The 21370-nt window shown below is 40.6% G+C and overlaps 2 protein-coding genes across 2 annotated transcripts in view; both read left to right on the top strand.

Moving 5' to 3' along the window:
• LOC111652220 (guanine nucleotide-binding protein G(i) subunit alpha-2-like) overlaps positions 1-7502 on the top strand; it is a 52104-nt gene extending 44602 nt beyond the window's left edge. The window contains exons 5-9 of the mRNA XM_023402429.2: positions 2976-3104; positions 5106-5235; positions 5425-5578; positions 6227-6441; positions 6580-7502. Of these exons, the coding sequence (XP_023258197.1) occupies positions 2976-3104; positions 5106-5235; positions 5425-5578; positions 6227-6417 (604 nt within the window). The 3' untranslated portion in view covers positions 6418-6441; positions 6580-7502. The remainder of the gene's footprint in view (positions 1-2975; positions 3105-5105; positions 5236-5424; positions 5579-6226; positions 6442-6579) is intronic.
• Positions 7503-12092: 4590 nt separating this feature from the next.
• Positions 12093-15113, top strand: LOC111652214 (PAK4-inhibitor inka2-like). Its single transcript, XM_023402419.2, has 3 exons — positions 12093-12250; positions 12349-12382; positions 13984-15113. The coding sequence occupies exons 2-3, from the start codon at positions 12365-12367 to the stop codon at positions 14980-14982; spliced, it is 1017 nt and encodes a 338-aa protein (XP_023258187.1). The 5' UTR covers positions 12093-12250; positions 12349-12364; the 3' UTR covers positions 14983-15113.
• Positions 15114-21370: the final 6257 nt, after the last annotated feature.

Below are 21370 nucleotides of genomic sequence, written 5' to 3'. Positions count from 1 at the left end.
TCGTGCTCTCGGATGGTCTCGAGTTTCATCGTTTTATTGCCAACCACAAATTAATTGGTGCGCTGCTTTCTCCTCTATACTCTTTCTTTTTGTGTCACTCACCTCGGGTATGTGCCTCCACATTGCTGCGCCGGAACAACACTGCGCGGGCTGGTGGTGACGCGTGGAGGCTGATTTATACTACTGCGTCAAGTCGACGCCGTCACGACGCAGAGCCTCTGCGTCGACGTGAACCCCCGACACAGAGCCTCTGCGTCCGTCAACGTGCACCTCCAAAAATGTCTAGGCATTTTATCGCAGCAATGTTTTGCTATATTGTGACAAACACTTACCTGCCCCATGGCATGTAGCCCTCCAAAATTAAGTCGCCAGGGGAATATTTTAGTCGCATTTGGCGAGTGGCGACCGTTAGTTTACAGCCCTGCCTACAACTAGCTCCAGAATATCCTTGCTGTCTCACCAACACTTTACTCTCAGTTTTCTCTGTGCTGGATTCTATTTATCCTGTTATTTTTCACATTGTTAATATGTCAACACATTTCTACATTTACTCTGCATCATCACATTAACCACTGAGATTCCACATAGAGCAGCCACAGTTATTAATAAAGAGGACGTTACTGTTTTGTTTAACCAGAGGCTTTTACTTTTAAGACCTGTTGTGTTGCTAATCTGCAGCAACAGAGCCGACCTCAGCCTCTCTCTGCAGGTCTTAATTGCCTCAATGACCCTCATCTCTGAGTGCTCCATTTGTTGACCGTATTGTTGTAATGCACCAGTATAATAGCAGCAAGAGCCAGAGGTAATTGTGAGAGGCTGCTGGGAAGAGGTGAGAGGTGGTTATCACTCCGACCCTTAGGGATGCACTGCTGCTCTGAGATGGAAATCCAGAGAAAACGGCCTCAGCCTGGTCCACCACCAGCTGCCCGCAAGCAGCAGCAGGAATTCACTGCACTAATTTCTGTTTAATACACCAGGCTAGCCTTTGACAATACTATGACACCTCCAGATTGTGCAGTAAACTGTCAGGGGAGTGTTAAGTGTTTCACAAATGATTGCCTTGCAGTCAAGGTGGTATTTAACCTCCAAGGGGAGCAATGTTGTTCTCTATTTGTGTTGGCCAGTGTAATCATAACTTCTGCGTCTGTGCTTCACTGCTCTTGTTAAAGCCATGGGGACCTGGATTCACATTTAGAAGCTGGGAGAATAGACGACCTGCAGTGTTTCATGGAGGCTTTGTAGAGCGCTGGGTGAGTCGGTTCCTATAAGAGAGACTAAATCAGTCTGCTACTAGACAATAATCCATGTCTGAGCACAAGCTGAGAGCCAAAGAAGGGAAGGGAAAGATAAAGAGAGAGGGAAGGCACAGCTCACATTAACAGAGATCTCTCTCTTTTCACTCTCTAGGTTTATTAGAAAGGGACGTGTACTGTACACTCTGAAAATAATGGCTCCATCTGTCATTATTTGAGGAAACAAGCCTAACCTTTTCACATGTCTGCGTGAATGACAATGAAACGGTCTCAGCTTGCACTTTAATTGTTGTGGGTGCAACTATATTTGCTGCATTTGGGCTCTACAAGTCTACTGTGGTTTCTCTCTACCCTTAAAATGTCCATCATTTTGCAACTGACAAGTCTCTGTCGCACTACACTTGAGTACCTTTTCTTGATAGAGTGTTAGCTGACTAATTCAGTTAATCACAAAGGCTTATAAACCCAATGGCCAAATCAAGCGGTATTACAGTATCAGATGTGTGGACTACAAAAGCAACCTAAACCTCTCTGTGTGACACGTGGCATGAAGTATTGGTGCAAAGGCTCTAATGTCTACACCCAGGCTGTGGCTTGTATGGGATTTCATCCAGCACCAACACTTTATTATACAACATAGTCTTTTTACGCAGTTGAATATTATGTTTAAAGATCGACAGAAAATATGGTTGCCCTCTAGCCTTTTGTATCTTTTGTGTAATATTATATGCGTAGCAGTTGATTGTGGCCTTGTATTTAGTGCTTTTATCTGGCATTAGGCATGCTGGCCCGAAAGTCAGTAAGATAGATTGCTTTATTCTGTGTTGTTTGCATACTCACGCACACACACACACACACACACACACACACACACACACACACACACACACACACACACACCACACCACATCTTCTAATCTTCTATATAGATTAGAACCAATACAAAATATGGACACAGTATTGTCAAACTGAAATTGATTAAAGTATATCAAAGCTATCCTTCTACTTTTTAATCTAGGAAAAAATCGTAAAATAGAAGCAATCTAACAATAATATTTTACAACTGAATTGTTTGCTGTCCCTAAAGCTGATTTAAATTCACTGTCTTTTTTGTGTTAGCATTTGAACTAACAGCAAAGCAGGAATCTGTGTTTACATCACTGACCATACAACATAATTTTATAATTATTAGGAGGATCACTAAGAAAGTTTAAATACTACAGATGTCCCTTGCCATGCTTTACGTGTTGCAGCTGGCAGTAGATGTAAATGTTGCCTGATCTTACAACACATAGACTGAGTAATAACTTGCGTTAAAATTACGTAATTATTCATGACTCCTTAAATTTTTTTAAATGAGGTTTGTGAAGTGTTTAAAAAGGTGAGGAGGTTATCTTTAACGACGGGTGGCTGTGTTTACTGTCATAGAGTCAGTCTTGTTTTGTTCTATGACAGCACACTGACTACTCATGTAATGTGATTATAAATTTGAACCTGACTGTTGAGACGACACAGTGCTGCCAGTGCTGTTACAGGGCCGTCATGAGGCTCTCCTGTTTTTGTCATCTCTGTGTGAAGGAACAGATGAGACTTTTAACCTGAAACAACCCTCCCTCACACCTCGTCCTAACGACAACAGCTTGGGATCCTTTCCCTTTGTGAGTGTAGAGGACAGCAGTCTTAATTTTATGTTTATGCAATATGTTTTTGTCTTCCTGTCAGCTACTTAAATGACCTGGAGAGGATAGCCAAGCCAGATTACATCCCCACACAGCAAGATGTGCTGCGGACTCGAGTCAAGACCACAGGCATTGTGGAGACACATTTCACCTTCAAGGACCTGCACTTCAAGTAAGACTTCTCTTTATTACAGTTTTTAATCAATTTTGTGAAACACTTGTGCAGCTGACATTTCATTTCACCTGCATCTGCTATATGTAATAGCCAAGGTGGGTCACCTTCACTGCATTAGCAACCACCTCTGCTAATAGACTTATATGAATTAGAAAGAAGCAGTGGAGCTGCTTCACATAGTGGGCTATAATTGTTTAGACCATCATCTAGAAAGTGATCAGAGAGGATGAGGACATGGTCAGGCTCAGCTCAGCAGGTGACAGCAATTACTTGATTACGCTCAGCACATGAAATTCCACAGCACATTTTTGTTTGAACTGTTCTGACTGGAACATGTTGCATGTGAAGATTCACACAATGAGCATGTTTATGAATGCATCAGAGAGAAAAGCATTTTGTCTTCAAAGATTTTCTCTATGAATCACTGTCATTTCAGAAGATATCAGACTTTAAACTTTATGTGAATGCAATCAAAAATGCACTTCTTGTGGAAAAATGTGCACATATGAGTCATTTATGTTTTTATTTAAGTTGTTGCATGTGTTTGCCAGTGCACAATTTCCTTCTTTTGGAAAGTCAAAATAAAATTCACAGAAAAGAAGCCGTTTGTTTTATGATTAATGGAGTTATTGTGAAATTTGTTTCATTTCAGCAACTGACCTTAATAGCTGTCTTTACCTGAAACAGATCATCCTACCCATAATTTTTCAATGGGGACTCCATGAGTGAAAACGCATAAACTATTTTTTTTTCTGTTATCTCACAAACAATACGCATATGTGTGGGTAGTATTATTTTGTAACTGAATAGTTATCACAGCAGAATGACACACATCAGTAATGGAAAAAAATGTATGAGGGTATACAAAGTCATTATTACCCCCTTTAGTTGTTTACTTTGAATGTCAGTTTCCTTTCATGTTTCTTAGAAGTTGGCTTCTTTTTACAATGTAAATGTTTTTTCATTGTGTTTATGGGTACTGGTAATGGTATTACTGGTAATGGTATTTCTTCATTGTTAAAATAAAATCGCTCCAGCCACACACACATACACACAGACATATCTGATGGAGACATTAGTCACTACCAAGGCTTTGAAAACAGAGGAAATTGTTTGTAAAATGTGAAACATATATATCAAAAAATGCTATCAATCAGATCAGACTTCACTAACTACATTATCCAAGCAGTCAAAATGAAGAGGTGTGTGTGTGCCTCTGCTTCTGTGTCTGCTGTGTGTCTGTGTAATATTTAAGTCTCATATTTATGTCTTGATATATTTTATTTCTTTGTGGAAGACATAAACCAAATCCAACCAGCATATGTTTACCTACAGCAGTCTCCTCAGAGCTGTGCTGCTGTGACATATTGAGCTTATGTAAGCAGTGGGGGAGATGAGGTAAACAGTCTAAAGTGTGTCACTGTTATAATGAGCTCTGCTTACTCAGCCCAAAGCTGGCTCTCTGTGAGAGTCAAGGTTTGTCTGTAATGAACAAAATTCTGCAAAGTGAAAACTGCTTAGTAGGAAGAATGAAGTGTCGTGAAAAAATGTCACTCTGAGAAGCTACAGATGGTTTAACTCCACCTTTATCTGCCAGCTGAAACGCTTCTTCACAATGTTAGTTGACGAAAATGTTCAATCTGGCTCTGACCATATGAGCATCCTCTCATCCATCTAGGTAAACTCCATCTTTATGAATAAGACATACAGGATCTGAGTGAAAAACCTACCGCTGCCACACCTCCACCTGTCTTAAGGCCGTCTGTTACCACAGCAACTGCACTGTACTAAAATGCTAACAAATGCCAAAGAAAATGACAAGGCCTGTGCAGCGCACACCCCGCCCAGAAGAGAAGAAGAGGCACATGAGTATTCACAGGAAAGAGGGAGAAAAGCTGCTTGGCGTGTCTGTCACATTGAAAAAGTGTTGTGCCTCCTGCGCACAGTCCCATCCGCTCTCATAAAAACAGCTTGTTTACACTGTGTGTGTCTGTGCAGGATGTTTGATGTTGGCGGCCAGCGGTCAGAGAGGAAGAAGTGGATCCACTGCTTCGAGGGAGTCACAGCCATCATCTTCTGTGTAGCCATGAGCGCTTACGACCTGGTCCTGGCTGAGGACGAGGAGATGGTGAGTAAAGCTCCTACTCCTTCGATTTGAAAACAATAGCTTCACATTCATTTCACAACAGAGCCCATTCCCAGGATAATTCAAAATGGGGAGGGAGGTTGGGGTTTCAGTGAACTCATTTCCTTTATGTGTCCTAGTTGTGCTCTCTAATAATCTCTTTATCTCCACATTTGTGCCCGTCCCACCCAGAACCGGATGCACGAGAGCATGAAGCTGTTTGACTCCATCTGCAACAACAAGTGGTTCACAGAGACGTCCATCATCCTCTTCCTCAACAAGAAGGATCTGTTCGAGGAGAAGATCGCCCACAGCCCTCTGACCATCTGCTTCCCTGAGTACACTGGTACAGTATGAACGTCTCAACACAAACCCTGGCCAGGGCTGTCTGATTTGTAAAGCTTCAGTGTTTTATGTTTGTATTTTATGTTATTTTTACAGCAACTTGATTGATAAAAATGCAAAGGTTAGTCTTAGAAATCGCAAATTAAACCTCAAGATAATTTTTTGAACAAGTAAAATATTCTATTAATAGGCTGCGAGTTGCACTTCTTTCCTCCTCAAACAAAATCATAAAACCAGGCAGAGTCTAGTCCCACTTTGTGCCTCTTTTGTATTAGCATTATATTGAAGTCGCAGAGCTAAGCTTGTGTTACAGGTTTGAAATTTTTTTTACTGTGCAGCAAACAGAATATTTTTTCATCCATAGGATTTTGAAAATGATTTTAGGGTGTTGTTAAACAATCCTGGGTTTTTCTAACATTGCTGGGTAATTTTGTTCAGAGAAAATAATGCTTCATTCAGTGATCTCCATGGCTCAAATATACAAGAGGCTGAAACTGGGCCTGGGCAAAATGATGCAGAATGAATCCAACATTATGAAGAAAATGGAACTTGATTCCATGAAATTCTGAAATAAGTCAATATGGATCACAAACAAAGGAAACTGCCTCACCACTTCAGCCGATTGTTTAAAGCCCATTTTCTTCCTCAGGCCCTAACAAGTACGAGGAGGCCCAGGCTTACATCCAGACCAAATTCGAGGATCTGAACAAGAAGAAGGACACCAAGGAAATCTACACCCACTTCACCTGCGCCACCGACACCAAGAACGTGCAGTTTGTGTTTGATGCTGTCACCGATGTCATCATCAAGAACAACCTGAAGGACTGTGGCCTCTTCTAAAATCACATCTGAGAAAGAGTCAAGGTGCGTTTTTTTAGAGAAATTGACTAAAGCGTGATTTAGTTCTAACAAGTCACAAAATATAGAGTCCGTATGAAATGACTGATGTATGTTTTTTCTTTTTTTCTTTTCTTTGTTCTTTTTTTTTTTTTGCTTCATTAGATTACTTGAACAGTTCTGATGACCATAAAGATGGGGGAATATACACACATCATGAATGACTGCACTGGCCAACCACAATTTCTGCTTTGATCTGCTTTTTATAAAGACACCTAAGAGACAGAAAACTCAACGAGCCCTGCAGAATTTCAACGATTGCTGATTCAGTTGCTCGTATTGTTAACTCTTTGGGCTATGACCACGGAAAAAAAAATATCAACAATTATTTTGTATTTTTGTTCATTATTTCATGTTTATTTTCAATTCCTAGAGGAGGCAAAGGAAAACTTTTTTATATAAATGCATTCATTTTACTTTTAGAGATTCTGATGTGCAAATTATTAAACTTTTAATCACATGAAGCTTGTTTTTTAAGAGATGAAGCACAGGCATGGACAGAAAATATGATTGATTAAGGAAAGTGCTTTTTTTATAATGTTTACATAAGTTCGTCATTCATAGCCAAACCGCATATTGTTCTGCATGACTCAACATGGCAAATATTAGCTCTGTAATCTGCACAAATTATCTAACATTCCTACAAAATAAAAAAAAAAATATTAAAAGGTTAAAAAAGAAAAAAAATGGCTTCACATGCAGGCAGAAATTAAATTCTAACTGATATTTAAAGTATGTGTGTACCTAACATTCTATCACGTTTTATAGTACCTTTACCATGTCTGTTGCAGTATGTTTGTGCCTTGACTTCTGTTTACAACCAATTCCTAGATATGCTTTCAGTACTGTCTGACCTACTGTGCGCCTATATTTTCTTCCGTTCTTCTGCCTAGCAACTATGAATATATAGTGATTATTAATGAGAGACGAAAATCTAATTCAGAAAAAGGTTAGTGTTTTTGGTAAATATTAAAATGCTTTAAAAGTCCTATATGATTTAATTTAAATAAAAGTAGAGATCACCTGAATCTTGCACATTGTTTTTCCTCTCTGTTTTGTTACTTCTATGTTGTATTGTGACATTGTTTTAGTATTTGTGACAGCTTCACTGTTGTGACATGACAGGAGAATTAGATTGCAAACATAAATACAATGGATTAATGTGCTGAAAAGGAGTCTGACAGTTTTGGACCATCGGAGTGATAGAATAGACGTTCTAACAGTGGATCTTTCAACCATGGAGGCTGGAGAGGGAGCAGATTTTGCTGGAGTAGATGATTTCATCCATCACATCCTCGACCAGGAGGGGGCAACACATCTATCCAACAAACTGCTGTAGTATTGGATTGCAGTAAAAAAAAAAATAAATAAATAAAATAAAAAAAAAAAAAAGAGTAAAACTCTTGGATGTCAGTTGCCTGTGGTTTAGTGGAAGTTCCTACACACAGCTAAGGTACAGTGTGATATGCTCCTCCTCTCAAACTCTAGTCAGGTGAAGCTTTTCTATTCAATTTTTTCCAATCAGTAGGAACCTGCACAGGAACATTTATACATTTATATTCACTGTAGGTTCAAGCACTCCACTCTGTTGTTGATATTCCTGACTTTTGTGAAATGTTTTACATTTTACCAGAGCCAAACGAGTATAGCTGGACTTTAGCCATCAGGAATTGCTCAAATCTTTCTTGTGATGATTCAGTTTCATGCCCATGGTGCACACAGGTCAACCTAAACCACAACTTCCCATCCATAGTCTAGTTTGTAGATGAGCTGGGAGCGCCATCAAGTGGACACTCGAAGTGCATGCCATGCACCTCAAGTGATTGTTCAATTACTTGGTCAGCTTCACTCAGCTCAGTTAATTTAAACACTGTGACCAAAGCACAACGCTAGGAATGTAAGCAACAACTGATTTTCCCAAAACACCTGGATCTTTTCTGCTGCTGTACCTGTAGTTGTCTATTGCTGCTGTGGAGTCTGTTGAATAAACGCTGCTGTCAGTGAGGCTGAGGGACAAATTGTCAGTCACTTAAGTCAGTGCAGCTGTTACCGGATTCTCACCGACCTGGTGGTGAGGTACAAAGAGAGAAGGAGAACATCAGTACATTAGACATGCCGAGCAACAAAGAAAGAAATGGGAAATTTTCTCATTCTACTAGACCCAGTGTTATGATTCAACCTGTAGGTCTGATGCAGGAGCATGTAAAGTAGGTGAGAGGTTGTTCACGGTTTAATGCACATCACACAGATAAGAGGGCTAATTAATGATGCTTGTATCAGCTTTATGACAGTCTGCCAGTGCACTGACCCCCAGACTCACCCTGCCAGTCTTCTCCAGATGCCATCCAGAATAGTAAAACTCATACTGAGAGAGAGGGATGGTGAACTATAGAGCTGTAAAGACATAATACAGGTAAACTGGCAGCATTATATTATTTTTATGCATTCTTGTGAAATGTTACAGAAAGGGTGTCAGTGCAGACTATGTCTGCAGAGCTCAGAGGTTCTGCAAGTAAAAATACATAGTTTTGAACACGAAATCACTGATGGTAAAAAGTGCAAAATCAGCTGACATGTCACGTTACTGGTCAATTGAAGTAAAGGTTTTCACTGGTGGTTCATTTATGTCGTCATACACCTGTGTGATCTACTGTTACCACACCAAATGTACACTGAATAATCCAACCCTCTCAAAGAGAAATCTCATGTTATCTACAGACAAATCTAGTTATCTATTAACAGTTTGCTCCAACATTTTATCACTTATCTATTCTTTCTCTCATTATCTCCTTAAATAAGTACATTTAGCTGCTGGCCGTTGTACTCACCAGTGTTGTGTGTTGTTACCCCTCTCTCACAATTTTCTGTCTCCACTCTACTGTCTATCTTTAAATAAAGGCACAAGTGTCAAAATAAATAAATAAAAATAAAAAGGCCTGAGCCTCGGAAGAAGCCAAGACATGAATAAATAAGTGTAGGCACATGATGTTGCAGTTTACTGCATGAATATACTGTAAAAGAAAACAGTGACAGATTACAATGAAAAGAACATGGATGAAAAACTATACATATATACACTATATACTATACATATATGTCATGTGTGTCTATAATGAGATAAAGTCAACTTCCTCACTTCTGACATACAGTTTTGTAATCTCACCAAGTAGATGTGGTGTTTGTGCACTGTTTGACCCACTAAAGAGAAGAAATACATTGATGACAGAGGTCTTGCTGCTGCAGCCAGAACATGAGGCAGTTTTGCGTTAAAAATAAAATCCTTAGGAGATTTATATCCACCAGTTGTGTTATTATGAATAAACCTTAGCAGCTGACAACCAGCTGTGTTTTTAGTTATTCTTAACTGTACATTAAAAATCAGTGATGCTTCTTCAGCCAATTATAATAATAACACACGGGTCACAGAAACTGATGACAGCATATATAGAAAAATAACTATATAAATATATCTGTAAAAAAAAAAAAATAGAAACACCACTATAATCCTGTACATTCCTCAACCCGTCAGCAGTACTTTCTCTAGAGGGCACTGCAGTTCTACATATGAAGACTCCACCAGTCCCGCTCTTTCATCCAGCTGCTCAGAGGCACAAAATATCTTTTTTTTAGTTTTTGTGCACTCAACAGTGAAAGAAGATGTTCTCTTATATTCTGCTGAGTTCAATTTGGTCAAATCTTCAAAGGATTTTTTTTAAAGCTTTCAAAGGTTTTTCTGCACACTGAAGGTTTGGTGTTTCTGATACAACTTTGGCTTAAATTAATTGGGAATGCACTGAAGCTATGAATCATGGCTAAGATCCGTGTCTGTGAGACTCTGTGAGTCATGACATACAAACACAAAATCTGTTATTTCAAAACTGACCATCACCACTGCAGTATTCATAACTGTGATGTCCAGAGAAAACTGATGTTAAAACATCACTGTGATTATAAAATCAAGTACTGTGAAGAAGGCGAGCAAACAGTTCATCAATGACCTTAATGGACATGGACTGTGCTCACAAACTGGTACAATGATTAAATCCATTAGGCATTTGGAAAAGCGGAGATGCTCAGGATAAAGGTCAGCCTGAGTGGAAAATTGAAATAATCACAACTCCATTAGCAGCCCAGTGTAATTACTTAATGCATAGTGTAGAGTGTATGGGCTGGTGGATGTTGGAGTGGAGGGCTTTGGGAGGCACCATCCTTAATGTTTTTTTTGTTTGTTTTTTTTAGAAACACGATGTCTGTACAAGTGAAAGCCTGGAGTACTGAGGAACCTGCAGACTGCACTCTGACAAATTACTATTTTCTTTCTCTAATACCTGTACTGGAGCTTATGCTGTATATTGAAGCTTTATGTGAAAATATGTGCAAGGATTATACAGAGAATTAAACAGGGCAAAAAAATCACAGGACTATTTTTTGTGCTCAAAATCAAATGAGGGTCAAATTTGAAGTGTTTAAAGATGCACCCAGGACTGTGGGACTCAAGTTAATCATATTATCATAATGTCTAAGGTTGCTCACATTACAGCTTTGTTACTGGGTCTTGTTGGTAAAGCAGGTTAGGACATGCCAGAAGTACCCCTATGTTAATGTTGAACTTGCTGAGGAGATAAATCTGCACTTGAACAGTGGGGCTATCAGATTTGGATTAGTCCCCAGCTGTATAATGAACATACGAACAATCCTGCTAGCCCATCATTTGCATAAACATCCATTCACTGAAGGGTGTGAATGGAAAGCTGAGTGCTCCACGAATGTCAGGGCTACAGGCTCAATGCCCAATTAGAGTGCAGATTACTGCATTTACATTTAGCCATTTTGTTTACACTCTGGTTCAGTGATTTACAGATGAGCAGACAGTAGGACAAGACTACTGAAATTAGAAGCAGCTAGAGGAAGGTGAGCAAAGGTTTGGAAGTGCTAGTAGTTAAGAGACGTATCTTGCCTGCATTTTCGCAAAGGCATCATGACAAGAGATGATACAATTAGTATATCAATTGATTAGTTGATGGAACGAAAGTTAATCATCAACTGTTTTAACAATCACTTAATTGTTCATTTAATGTGCAAAAATGCCTTAAATTCACTGATATAAAGACTTATGCTTCAAGGCAGAAAAAAACAACTCAAGAAGCTGGTAATCTTAAAATTTGGGTTTTCATTCAATTTTATAAAAGACATGAAGTGAAATAAACCAGAAGTCAAATATTTTATAGGAGAAAGACTCAAGAAGTGGCTATATAGAGCCTCCTTGAGCTCTGAATGTCAGTGGAGCTATGAAGCTGAAAGAGAGGAAGAGCATGTTCACATGAGAAGTTTGACCCTGGCAGTCACTTTATTTCCCTTCTTTAATACAAACAGCTTATAAAAATTATATATTTTTATCCTGTGCTGGTCAAAAACTGGCTGTATATACATTTTTTTTTTTTTTTGTTATAAAGTCTAAGATCATCATTTATATAAGGCGCTCTTTGCAAGTCTTGCAGCTGCACACAGAGCTGCTGCTGCTGCTGCTGCTGCTGGGTTTGCAAATGAGCCCTCTGAGTTTCCTGCGCTCTGATTGGCTCGTTCAGACTCAGGTCGCTGTAAGTGGCTGCTGACCGCGGAGCTGTAAAAGGAGGCGAACGCAACAGGGCTGAGATCTTCACTCAGCACATCTGCCTGTGTAGACCGCTGCCCCGAAACACAACTCAACCACGAACCGGGACATTTTCTTCTTCATGGGCAGAATTATTTCCTTTGGACGGAAGCTGACACATCAGAAGTGAGTGTTGACTGCTTTAATATTTTGTTGTGATCTCTTACAGCGGCGTTATGTCTGTGTGATCTTGTTTTAAAACTGGTGTGTAATTTTTCTTGCAGGGACTGAATTTTACAGATGAGAGGAAAAGAAATGGTGAGTTCACTTTTTTGACTCTTATATCTCTTCTCTTTATTTCAGACTGTGGCTACTATTTGCTCGTGTGTTTCTACAAACAAAGTGAAGAGTAGTAGTTGATCTGTATGCAAGATTAGTCCGGCAGTTCCAACATATGCAGGCAACAGATGTCAATGCATCACTGCAGCAGAAGGCTGAACCGTCAGTGATGCTCAGATGCCTCTATATAGTGAATTCATGAGTTTTACACATTTGCTGGAGTAAATAATGACAGTTGATTCTGTTCGTTTATGCATCATATGGTTATATCTAACTGTTAAGCAGGCATGCACTAATTATGAACAGTTTGTGCTCATTATATATTTTCATATATGAATCACATTTCCTGCTTTGTTCATGATCATGTGCCTCTTGGGTACTTTCTCAAGTTCTTGCAACATCTAGCAGAGTTATGAGGAAAACAAAATGGGGGCAGAAGGTCCCTCGGCAGGGTCGAATACTTTAATGGACAGCATAGACTCAGAGGAGAGAGGTCATACAGGTTCAAAGGTGAGTGTAGTGGCATCAGCGGAGAAAAGAAGTGTGCTGTTATGTTGGCTCGTGTTGGATGTGGCCACATAAATCTCACCTCTTTGTCAGCTCCGTCTCTTATTTTTTCAAATACAGCATCACACTTGGCTTGAGGATTTTTGCACCATCTAGAAGTCACAGCATTGTTCCCAACTCTGTTAATATGATTGAAATGAAGCAAACAAAACTCATATAGTAAAGCTTACTTTCATCTAAAGTGCATAGGATATGTTAATCATCTCACTGTCCATGTTAACAAAGAATATGAAGTCTCGTCTTTCTTTTCTTTTTCTTTTTGCTTCCTCTCTACTCTTAAACTCTCTCACACACACACACACACACTGTCACATGATCTCTTATGCCCAGTTTGAGTTTGAGAGTGAGCCACTGTCTCTCACTGGCTGATTCTGACCAATCAGAATCAGCCAGTGAGAGACGGAGAGGAAACAGGAGTATTATATTCCATAGTATGTCACTGGTGAATTTCATAGGCAAGCGAGCTGCACCCTTAAAGAGGCAGGACCCCGGTAACTAAATCGTTATCCACAAGACCCCAGGTTTTCCTTGACACACTGCAGATGTTTTTACTTTGTCCCACTATGTAGATAAATAGTTGAGGTTAGGCAGCCATGCAGATCTCTGTAATAACAACTGTCTGGGTGTTCGGTTGAATCACTTCTGAGTCAATGAAAACAGGGCGTTCACTCAAGTTGTTGGTGTGGTCAAATAAATTAACGAACAGATGATTTTGCATTGTGTTTAAATCTATTGACAAACCTTTGAACAGTAGGTTGACTGGCCTGTAAGATTACAATAAGAGAAAAGGTGTTCTCTCATTGGTTGACGCTCACTGCGAGCAAGCCTGAACGTGCCCATGAGGCACTCTGCATTTAGTCAACTCTTGTTATTATTAGAACCATTCAGCAACAGTTCATTCGACAGGCTTTGAATTTTCCAGTCACCTGCATTTGCCCACGTATCCATTGATGCACCATGGTGTGTGATTTACTACCAACTCTTGTCTGACTCTTTCCCTTTTGTCTCCCCAGCTTTGCCTACGCGACTCAAGCGACTGCTTACGGGAGCACATGCAGTACATGATGAGGTCCCTGCAAGACCTCAAACAACTGCGGAGGACCTGCCCTGCAGCCAGACGCCCCCTTGCCCCCATCAGCACCCAACTGCCAGAGTTAGCGCGCCACTCTGCAGTGGCACGTGCATGTCAGCAGCGAGCACTGCAAAGAGAACAGCGCACACGTCTGCGGATATCTGACGCCAGCACAGCCAGTACCTACGACTCTGCCTGCTGCCTGGCGAGTCCTCTGGAGGAGGAGGAGGTGGAGGATGACGACTCAGCTAGTCAACTGGGCCTGAGCCTCAGACTGGGCCTGGGCTCTCCCAGCAGTCAGAAGAGTCTGGAGTTTGACTCAGGCTACTCTGAGGCGTCATGGCAGGATGAAGCTGTGGTTCTTAGGAGGACGAGGAATGTGCGCGTGTCCTCCTCAGCCTGCCTCCGTACAAACAGAGCACCGAGTGGACGCATCCGACCTAAATCCACCTCTGACGCCTGTCTAGAGAGGTGGACATCATTTGAGGTCAGCGACCCAGAGGACTGGACAAACTCTTTACTGACCAGGGGACGCAACCGCCAACCTCTGGTTCTGGGAGACAACAGCTTTGCAGACCTCATACAGAACTGGATGGACTTGCCAGATTGCCCTGAGCCCGCTGACCTGAAGCCGAGCTCGAGACGCAGACTGGGAAGAGGGTTCCTTGTCAACATGAGAAGGAAACTAGCTGGGTTTTCCAAGAGTGTAGAGGACAGAGTGAGGATGAGATCCACAGACTCTGCTCACGCTAACAGAACAGCAAATGCTCCAAAACGTCTGTCCTGCCCAGTTGTGGCATCGCAGCCCAAAGTCCCGTTTTTCCACCAATCACACTCAGGCATTAACGAGCTGGACTCAGACTTTTACCACTTCGCCGCCCTCATGAAGTCAGGCAGCCGACAGCCCATTATCTGCAAAGACATTATTGGCTACATCTGACACACCAGTTTCAATGTAAAGCCATGTACAGACAGATGGACAATCTTCAGAGTCACTTTATTTTTATATCACTTTTTTTCACCTTTTATATGCTGTGATTAAGCTATTGGAAATAAAAAATGTTCCCATAATTTAAACTGTACGAACTCTTATTTGTAATTTCTCATGTCTTGCATGTGACGCAGACTGATATAATTCTTATTTGAACGAAGCCTCTGCCATAGTCATCTGAGTTTCATTACAGCTCATTACAGTCAGACAGTGACTCCTCGCTGCCGGATTAGTCAAAGGAGGCTTTTACTGTCTCTGCAGTAAAGCAAATGAATGTGTGTTCATTTGTTTTCATTAGAAATGTAATACTCCGGGCATAAATGATGGAGCTTGAGGATGCATGGTTTAATGTAATTGATTTATAATGAGAAAGATAAATTGAAAACACGATAATATCTGAGATGTGCAGACTTGTTGTCATTCCAGGACTAATAAGGGCATTTGAGGTGCTAAAGTCCATTTTAGTAGACATTTTGAAGCACACTCCTTAGATACCAAGGGACTCGGTGGTCTAGAAAAAAAGTTCTGCTCTTACTCAACAAAAAGTGGAATCCTCCTTTGGAGAGGCTTTAAACAGGACAACGAAGCTATTTACAGGCCAGAAACAGAGGCTGTGTCAACACAGAGCGTTGTGTGCCTGATGAGGTAATTCCCCATGTGTCCGTGCAGAGAGGGGTGAGGTGAGGCGAAGCAGCTGGTTGCAGATGGAGCACAAGTTTACTCTCCGCCTTTGCTTTATGAAGCATAGCACCTCACTAAGAGACCCTTGCCTCATTTAACCTACTGTCGACTAGCCTCACAGGTGGTACCAACTCATCCATACACATCAGTTAATGGCGCTATTAGTTGTGCGCTCACTGAGGGGAGTAAAAACACACTGATACAAAGGAGTGACATATGCACCAAGATAAGGTAATGATCACTTCACCTTTGCCTATTCGCTTTGTTCATCAATTCAGAGGAGAAATAGCACCAGACATTGTAAAGATAAAGACTTTTCCCCAAAAGGGATTTCCCATGCACCCCGCTGCAGCCACTCTCACCAATCATGTCTGATATCAAGGACATGGGAGGCTAGAGAAGAGAGATGGTTCTTACTGGGTGCCGTTTGTCTTAGCCTGTTTATCTAGGTCTCATAGAGGTATATGTCACTGCGGCACACTGGTGAGCAAGCATGGTTCCCAGAGGTTTGCAGCTGGATAAGTGCATCAATACATCACCCTCCCCAGCTGACTGGGATCATTTGAGGAATGAGAGGAGAGGAAAGAGGAAGCAAAGGATCCAACACATTATTCAAACTTATCATGACACACAGTCTCCGGATCATTGTCTACTATTCTGTGTGTGTGTGTGTAAGCACAAATATGGAGTGTAGTAAAGCGTGATTAATGGTGGGAAATTAATTTCTCACTACTGTGATATGACAAAACCATACTCAGCTATAAAAGACAAAAAAAAAATGCAATTGCAAAATACAGTGTTTCAGTGAATGCAACCATCAACTTATTGGTGCAGAATGATGTGTTGAAAAAAAAATCCTCATCATGCTGTGTTTCACTGCAGAGGCTACAACTTATTGCCATATTTCCAGAGACAAGATAATTTATGATAAAATATTGGGTTAGCTGTGATCCAGTGGGAGAAAATGTGAAATGCAAGTTGTTTCCTGGCAAATAACAGATCAGTTCACATGCAACTTGTTGAACCATAAAGCCTTTGAGCAACAGCTGCAGAGGAACAGGAGCCAAGAGCCATGAAATGACTAAACAGCATCAAAATGCTGTTCGCCCTGAGGTAATCATGTATTTTGCACTGAGTTAAAATTGCAGTCAGTCAGTTCATGGTAGCTCCAAACGTGATAGGCCGTCGACCCCAGGAATCAGACATATCTCCGTGCTGTAAGTCCATGTTGTAAAAACGTTGGGATGTGTGACATGACTGAAAATGTAACTGGCTTTTCTTGCCAACATGAATATCCTGGCAAACACGTCTGTACACTGTACATACCTGTGTCTATAGGCCACTGTGCACCTGTTGAATTTTCTAGCAGTTTACTTTCTTTCTCTCTTGTGGTTGTGGTGGAGGCAGCCCACAGTTGCTCAATTTATCAAACAGGTTATTATAGAAATCTCCATATCTGACCATGTGTACTGTCTTTTATCACTTCAACTTCACATGACCACCTACACTATTTCATAACATTTAAACTCCAGATTTTATCAGATGACTTCCTGGTTCACTTCCTTGGAGATGGCAATCCCTGGAAACTTTCTGATGACTCGTTTCCTACCTACAGATAATTTCGGTTTGACTTTTTCTTTCTTCTCCACCTCCTTTTTCTTTCACTCTTTGCTCACCTGCTCTATTCACCAACATGACAAAAGTCTAAAAATGGTCTGGACGTGCTTCAGAGCTGACCTCCAGAATCTTTACCTGAGAAGCATCTTCATTTATGAGGAATGATGGTCTACCTGTGGTGTCACAGTCTGCATGTAGTGAGTTAGACTCTCTCAGTACCAGTTGCCATAAACAGTATCCCTGACTCTGGCACACAGGATGATCTAAAGCAGATCTGATGAGGCATAACAAACTTACAGGGTGGCCAACTCTAACACCGTGGACACACAACAAATCTCCTGTTAATTAAAACTGTTGCTGGGGATTTTATTTCTTGTCCACGCTGATAGTCCTGGTTGCCACTGTGAGCACGAACTCATGTTCACGGATCCCCCACTCCTGCCACCCATCTTGTAATTATCCCCTCTGTAAACAGAAGTAGAAGATGGGTCATGTGCTTAAGTTTGGGAAAGTCCTCTTTCTGTGATTCTTGTGTGTTGAAGCGCTAATTAGAGCTTCTACGTATGAAACCTTGCTTTAACTGTCACAGGAAGTCATATTCAGGATTATTGAACGTTGTACTAACTGTTTCCTGTAATTTTCAATGTAGGGCTATTGAGATGTCACATAATTACCTCACTGCTACATGAGGTTTTACGTGATGTTTTTATTCTCATCGCACTGGCCTCATGAACATCATATTACTTCACTGCACTTATGTGAATAAATATGAATGAGGAACAAGTGCTCAGGCAAAATATTGGAACTGAGTTACTGTGCCTAGAGGTTAATGAGCTCCATCGCTCAGAGGTGGATCGATGACAGTGAGATATGTAGCGTTCTGCCAAGTAATCACACTGAGACAATGATTACCTCCCCTTCTGCACTTGTCATTGCTTGTTTTTGATGATAGAAAAATGACGAATATCTTGAAAGCCTAAATGCTTTTTTTCTGTCAGAAAAAAAAAAGCTTTTGCTTAAAGTCTTTGTGTTTTTCTTCTGATCTTGTTGAGAAGAAGTTCTTTGCTGCTGATCCTGATCACATAGATCTGCAGGTGACTCTACACATTACGAAACACAGTCACTGCAAAGTTAGAGGTAAATTACATCATAGGACAATTTGTTGGAAGCAAGGTGGTGATATTGATATGAGATAACAAAATGACTATACATGATTTACTCTGGGTTCTGGATGAATTTCATCGTGCTGATTCACTGTGATGCTTACCTAACTCAGAGCTCTGTGTTCCACAGAAACCAAATGTGAAGCATCATATTGAGATATGCCCTGAAGGCAATGGGAGAGTTAAATTCTATAATGATATTTGGGAAAGGTTTTTTTCAGGACAAAATGTCTATGGAGCTGTGTTGAGTTTAAAATAGTTGACTGAAAAGCTTTCGGCATTCGGCTTCCAGATCTGTCCCATAAGCAGACAGTGGTTAAAGCCTGTCTGCTGCACATCACAGATAGAGAGGATCAACTTATCACTTTATGTTGTCTTTACTGGAGAGGGACTCCTCTGATGACTGCTGAGACATACACACACACATTCAGACACACACACACGCAGACTATTCCTATAAACCTATCCACTAGCAGAGAGTGGGGCAGGAAGTGAAGTGTGGGGGGTGTTTAGCCTGCAGTCTGGCAAAGCATGAATGTGATTAATGTCTTTTTTTGTTTTCTTTCTTTCTTTTCTTTTGTTGGCTATGACATGATTAGCTAAAGAAAACCAGAAATAACATTTAATATCAGACCTTCCCTTCTCATACAGAGATCCTGCTCTCAGTCAGCACACACAACTCCCCCACTATAACCTGGCCAGGATTAAAATATAATTTCCGGAGTAATTAATTCACAAGTGTTCCTGTGCTGATACTTATATCCTAGAAATATAGAAACATCTGCCAGTGGACCCCCACAGTAAAATTTCCTGAATTTAAATAGTTGAGTTTCACTTTATTCAGTTATTTAGTTATTCTTAAACAATTTGGACCTCTCAAGACCAATAATAATAACAAATCTATCATTATTTGAACCCCCTCACAATGTTAATGACCTTTTATAGTGTGCTTCATGCAATTCACATCCACCTAAACATCTGAATATCCTCTTCTTTGCTGTGACCGGAGATTCTTTGAACAGGGAATCAGGGAATCATCACAAAAACTTTATTTAGAAGCCACACAGCTGCTTTCCTCTTCTGCTTACTATAAACCGGAACAGGGGGTTCATGGGAATCATAACAGATGAGATGACATGATGGCGAAATATCCCAGAAGACTTTGCTTTGGTTCTCATGGCCAAACAGGGCCTCTTAGGTCAGACCCTACTTCCTCTGCTCAGTACAACACACAGCTTTACAAGCAAACCCAGAATCCCATCGCATAAATAAAACTGCCTCATTAGAGGCTAAAATTGCAGAATGTTTTGTTCTGATGTCATGAATTGGTATTTTAACACTTTATCAATATTGGCTCTGTTTTTCTAAATGTTCCTACACAAGAAGAAAATGGTTTTAAATCTTTGCTTATACAGTAATTTGTTACAAGAAAAAAGCAGAACACCAATGCAGAAAACATCATATTGGCTTTCTGCAAAAGCAGCAAAGCTTCAGCATCAATTTGGTTTTCCTCTCCGCAGAAAAATCAATAATGATTATATGTATCGTAATGATAATAATGGCATTGCTGCCTGTGTTACCAATCCACCATTTGCATGATAGTATTAGTGTTTCCATAAGCTTTTTCTTCCAGTGAAGCTGTTTCTCAATTTCTGTAGAAAGAGAAATCTTCTGCTGTGCTGCAGATCTTTAAGCTTGAATAAACAACCGCCGTTTCTGGAATGCAGAAGTATTCTCTGCCATCTATTCTTACTCTGTCTCTGCTGTACCTCAGGACCTGCCTGAACCTGTGTCACTTCATGTCCCAATTCACCCACATTTGGCTCAGAAACAACCGCAAGCTTCTGCAGAGCCTGCAGCCCGCTGACAACGTGACGTCTCCACACTGTGCCTTGGAAAAACAGAGAAAACACAGCAGTAAAGGGAATGGAAAAAACATTAGCTTCTCTGGAGACAATCAATGGTTTTTCTATTTTTTGCAGAGCCTCGTTTTCCAGCACTCCCATAAAACAGCAATTTCCCTCTCTGTCTAAAAAAAGAAAGAACCCACAAGATCTACTTGGAAGGGGCAACTGTTTGAGACAATGCAACAGGCTTTTATTTAAGGATAAAGTTTAATCTTCATGGAGCTCTCTGTCACTCTGTCACAGCTACCACAAAGAAAGCTTGACAAACAAAGACTGTGGAAAACCAAAGCCACATACGGTGACAAACTCTCCACATAATGCTTCTGCTGTTTGAGGATGCAAGTGTGAGAGTGTCTTTGGCCATTCAGAGTCCTTCAACAACCACATGGCCCAGTGTGTGTTTATAGTCACACTGGAAAGGCCTCACTTCCAACAGCCTGATTAAGTCAAACACACACTTTCACTGCTAAACACAAATATTCACACTCAAATATTCACAAACATTGTCACACAGTTTGCCTTGATACAATAGACACAGAAGGATACAGTCAATAAACCAGAATCTCCTCTGGGAAACCCAGAAACCAAAAAGCAGTTGCTGTATCTTTAGTGAAAAAAAATCACTGTCTCCAAAACTGTTCTCACACTCAACTATTGTTGATTGGATACAATCCAGACTTTTTTTTTTTTTTTTGGTAAAAACATTAGTTCAACCCTGGCATGTGATGTATGGCCCTATATACAGAAATGCACAACAACACATATGCACAGGGTCCTTTGATTTTAGGGCATAATGAAGCCTTTTTACCCAGAGTGCCCTGTATGTGACCTTCTATAAAACTGCGTCAAATGACTGATAGAAAGTTGCCCTTTTTTGCCCTCACCTATACTCCATCTTTCTTGGCCAACAGTATTTCATGTGAATGGCGTTTCAAAGCATGGGAAAAGCAAGGTAACCTCTTTCTTGCC

The sequence above is a fragment of the Seriola lalandi genome, unplaced genomic scaffold (assembly GCF_002814215.2).
Source record: "Seriola lalandi dorsalis isolate HSWRI2012SDOR001 ecotype SW California unplaced genomic scaffold, Sedor1 jcf7180002053931, whole genome shotgun sequence".
In the NCBI taxonomy this organism is placed as follows: domain Eukaryota; kingdom Metazoa; phylum Chordata; class Actinopteri; order Carangiformes; family Carangidae; genus Seriola; species Seriola lalandi.
This window is presented reverse-complemented; position numbering and strand designations above follow the sequence as displayed.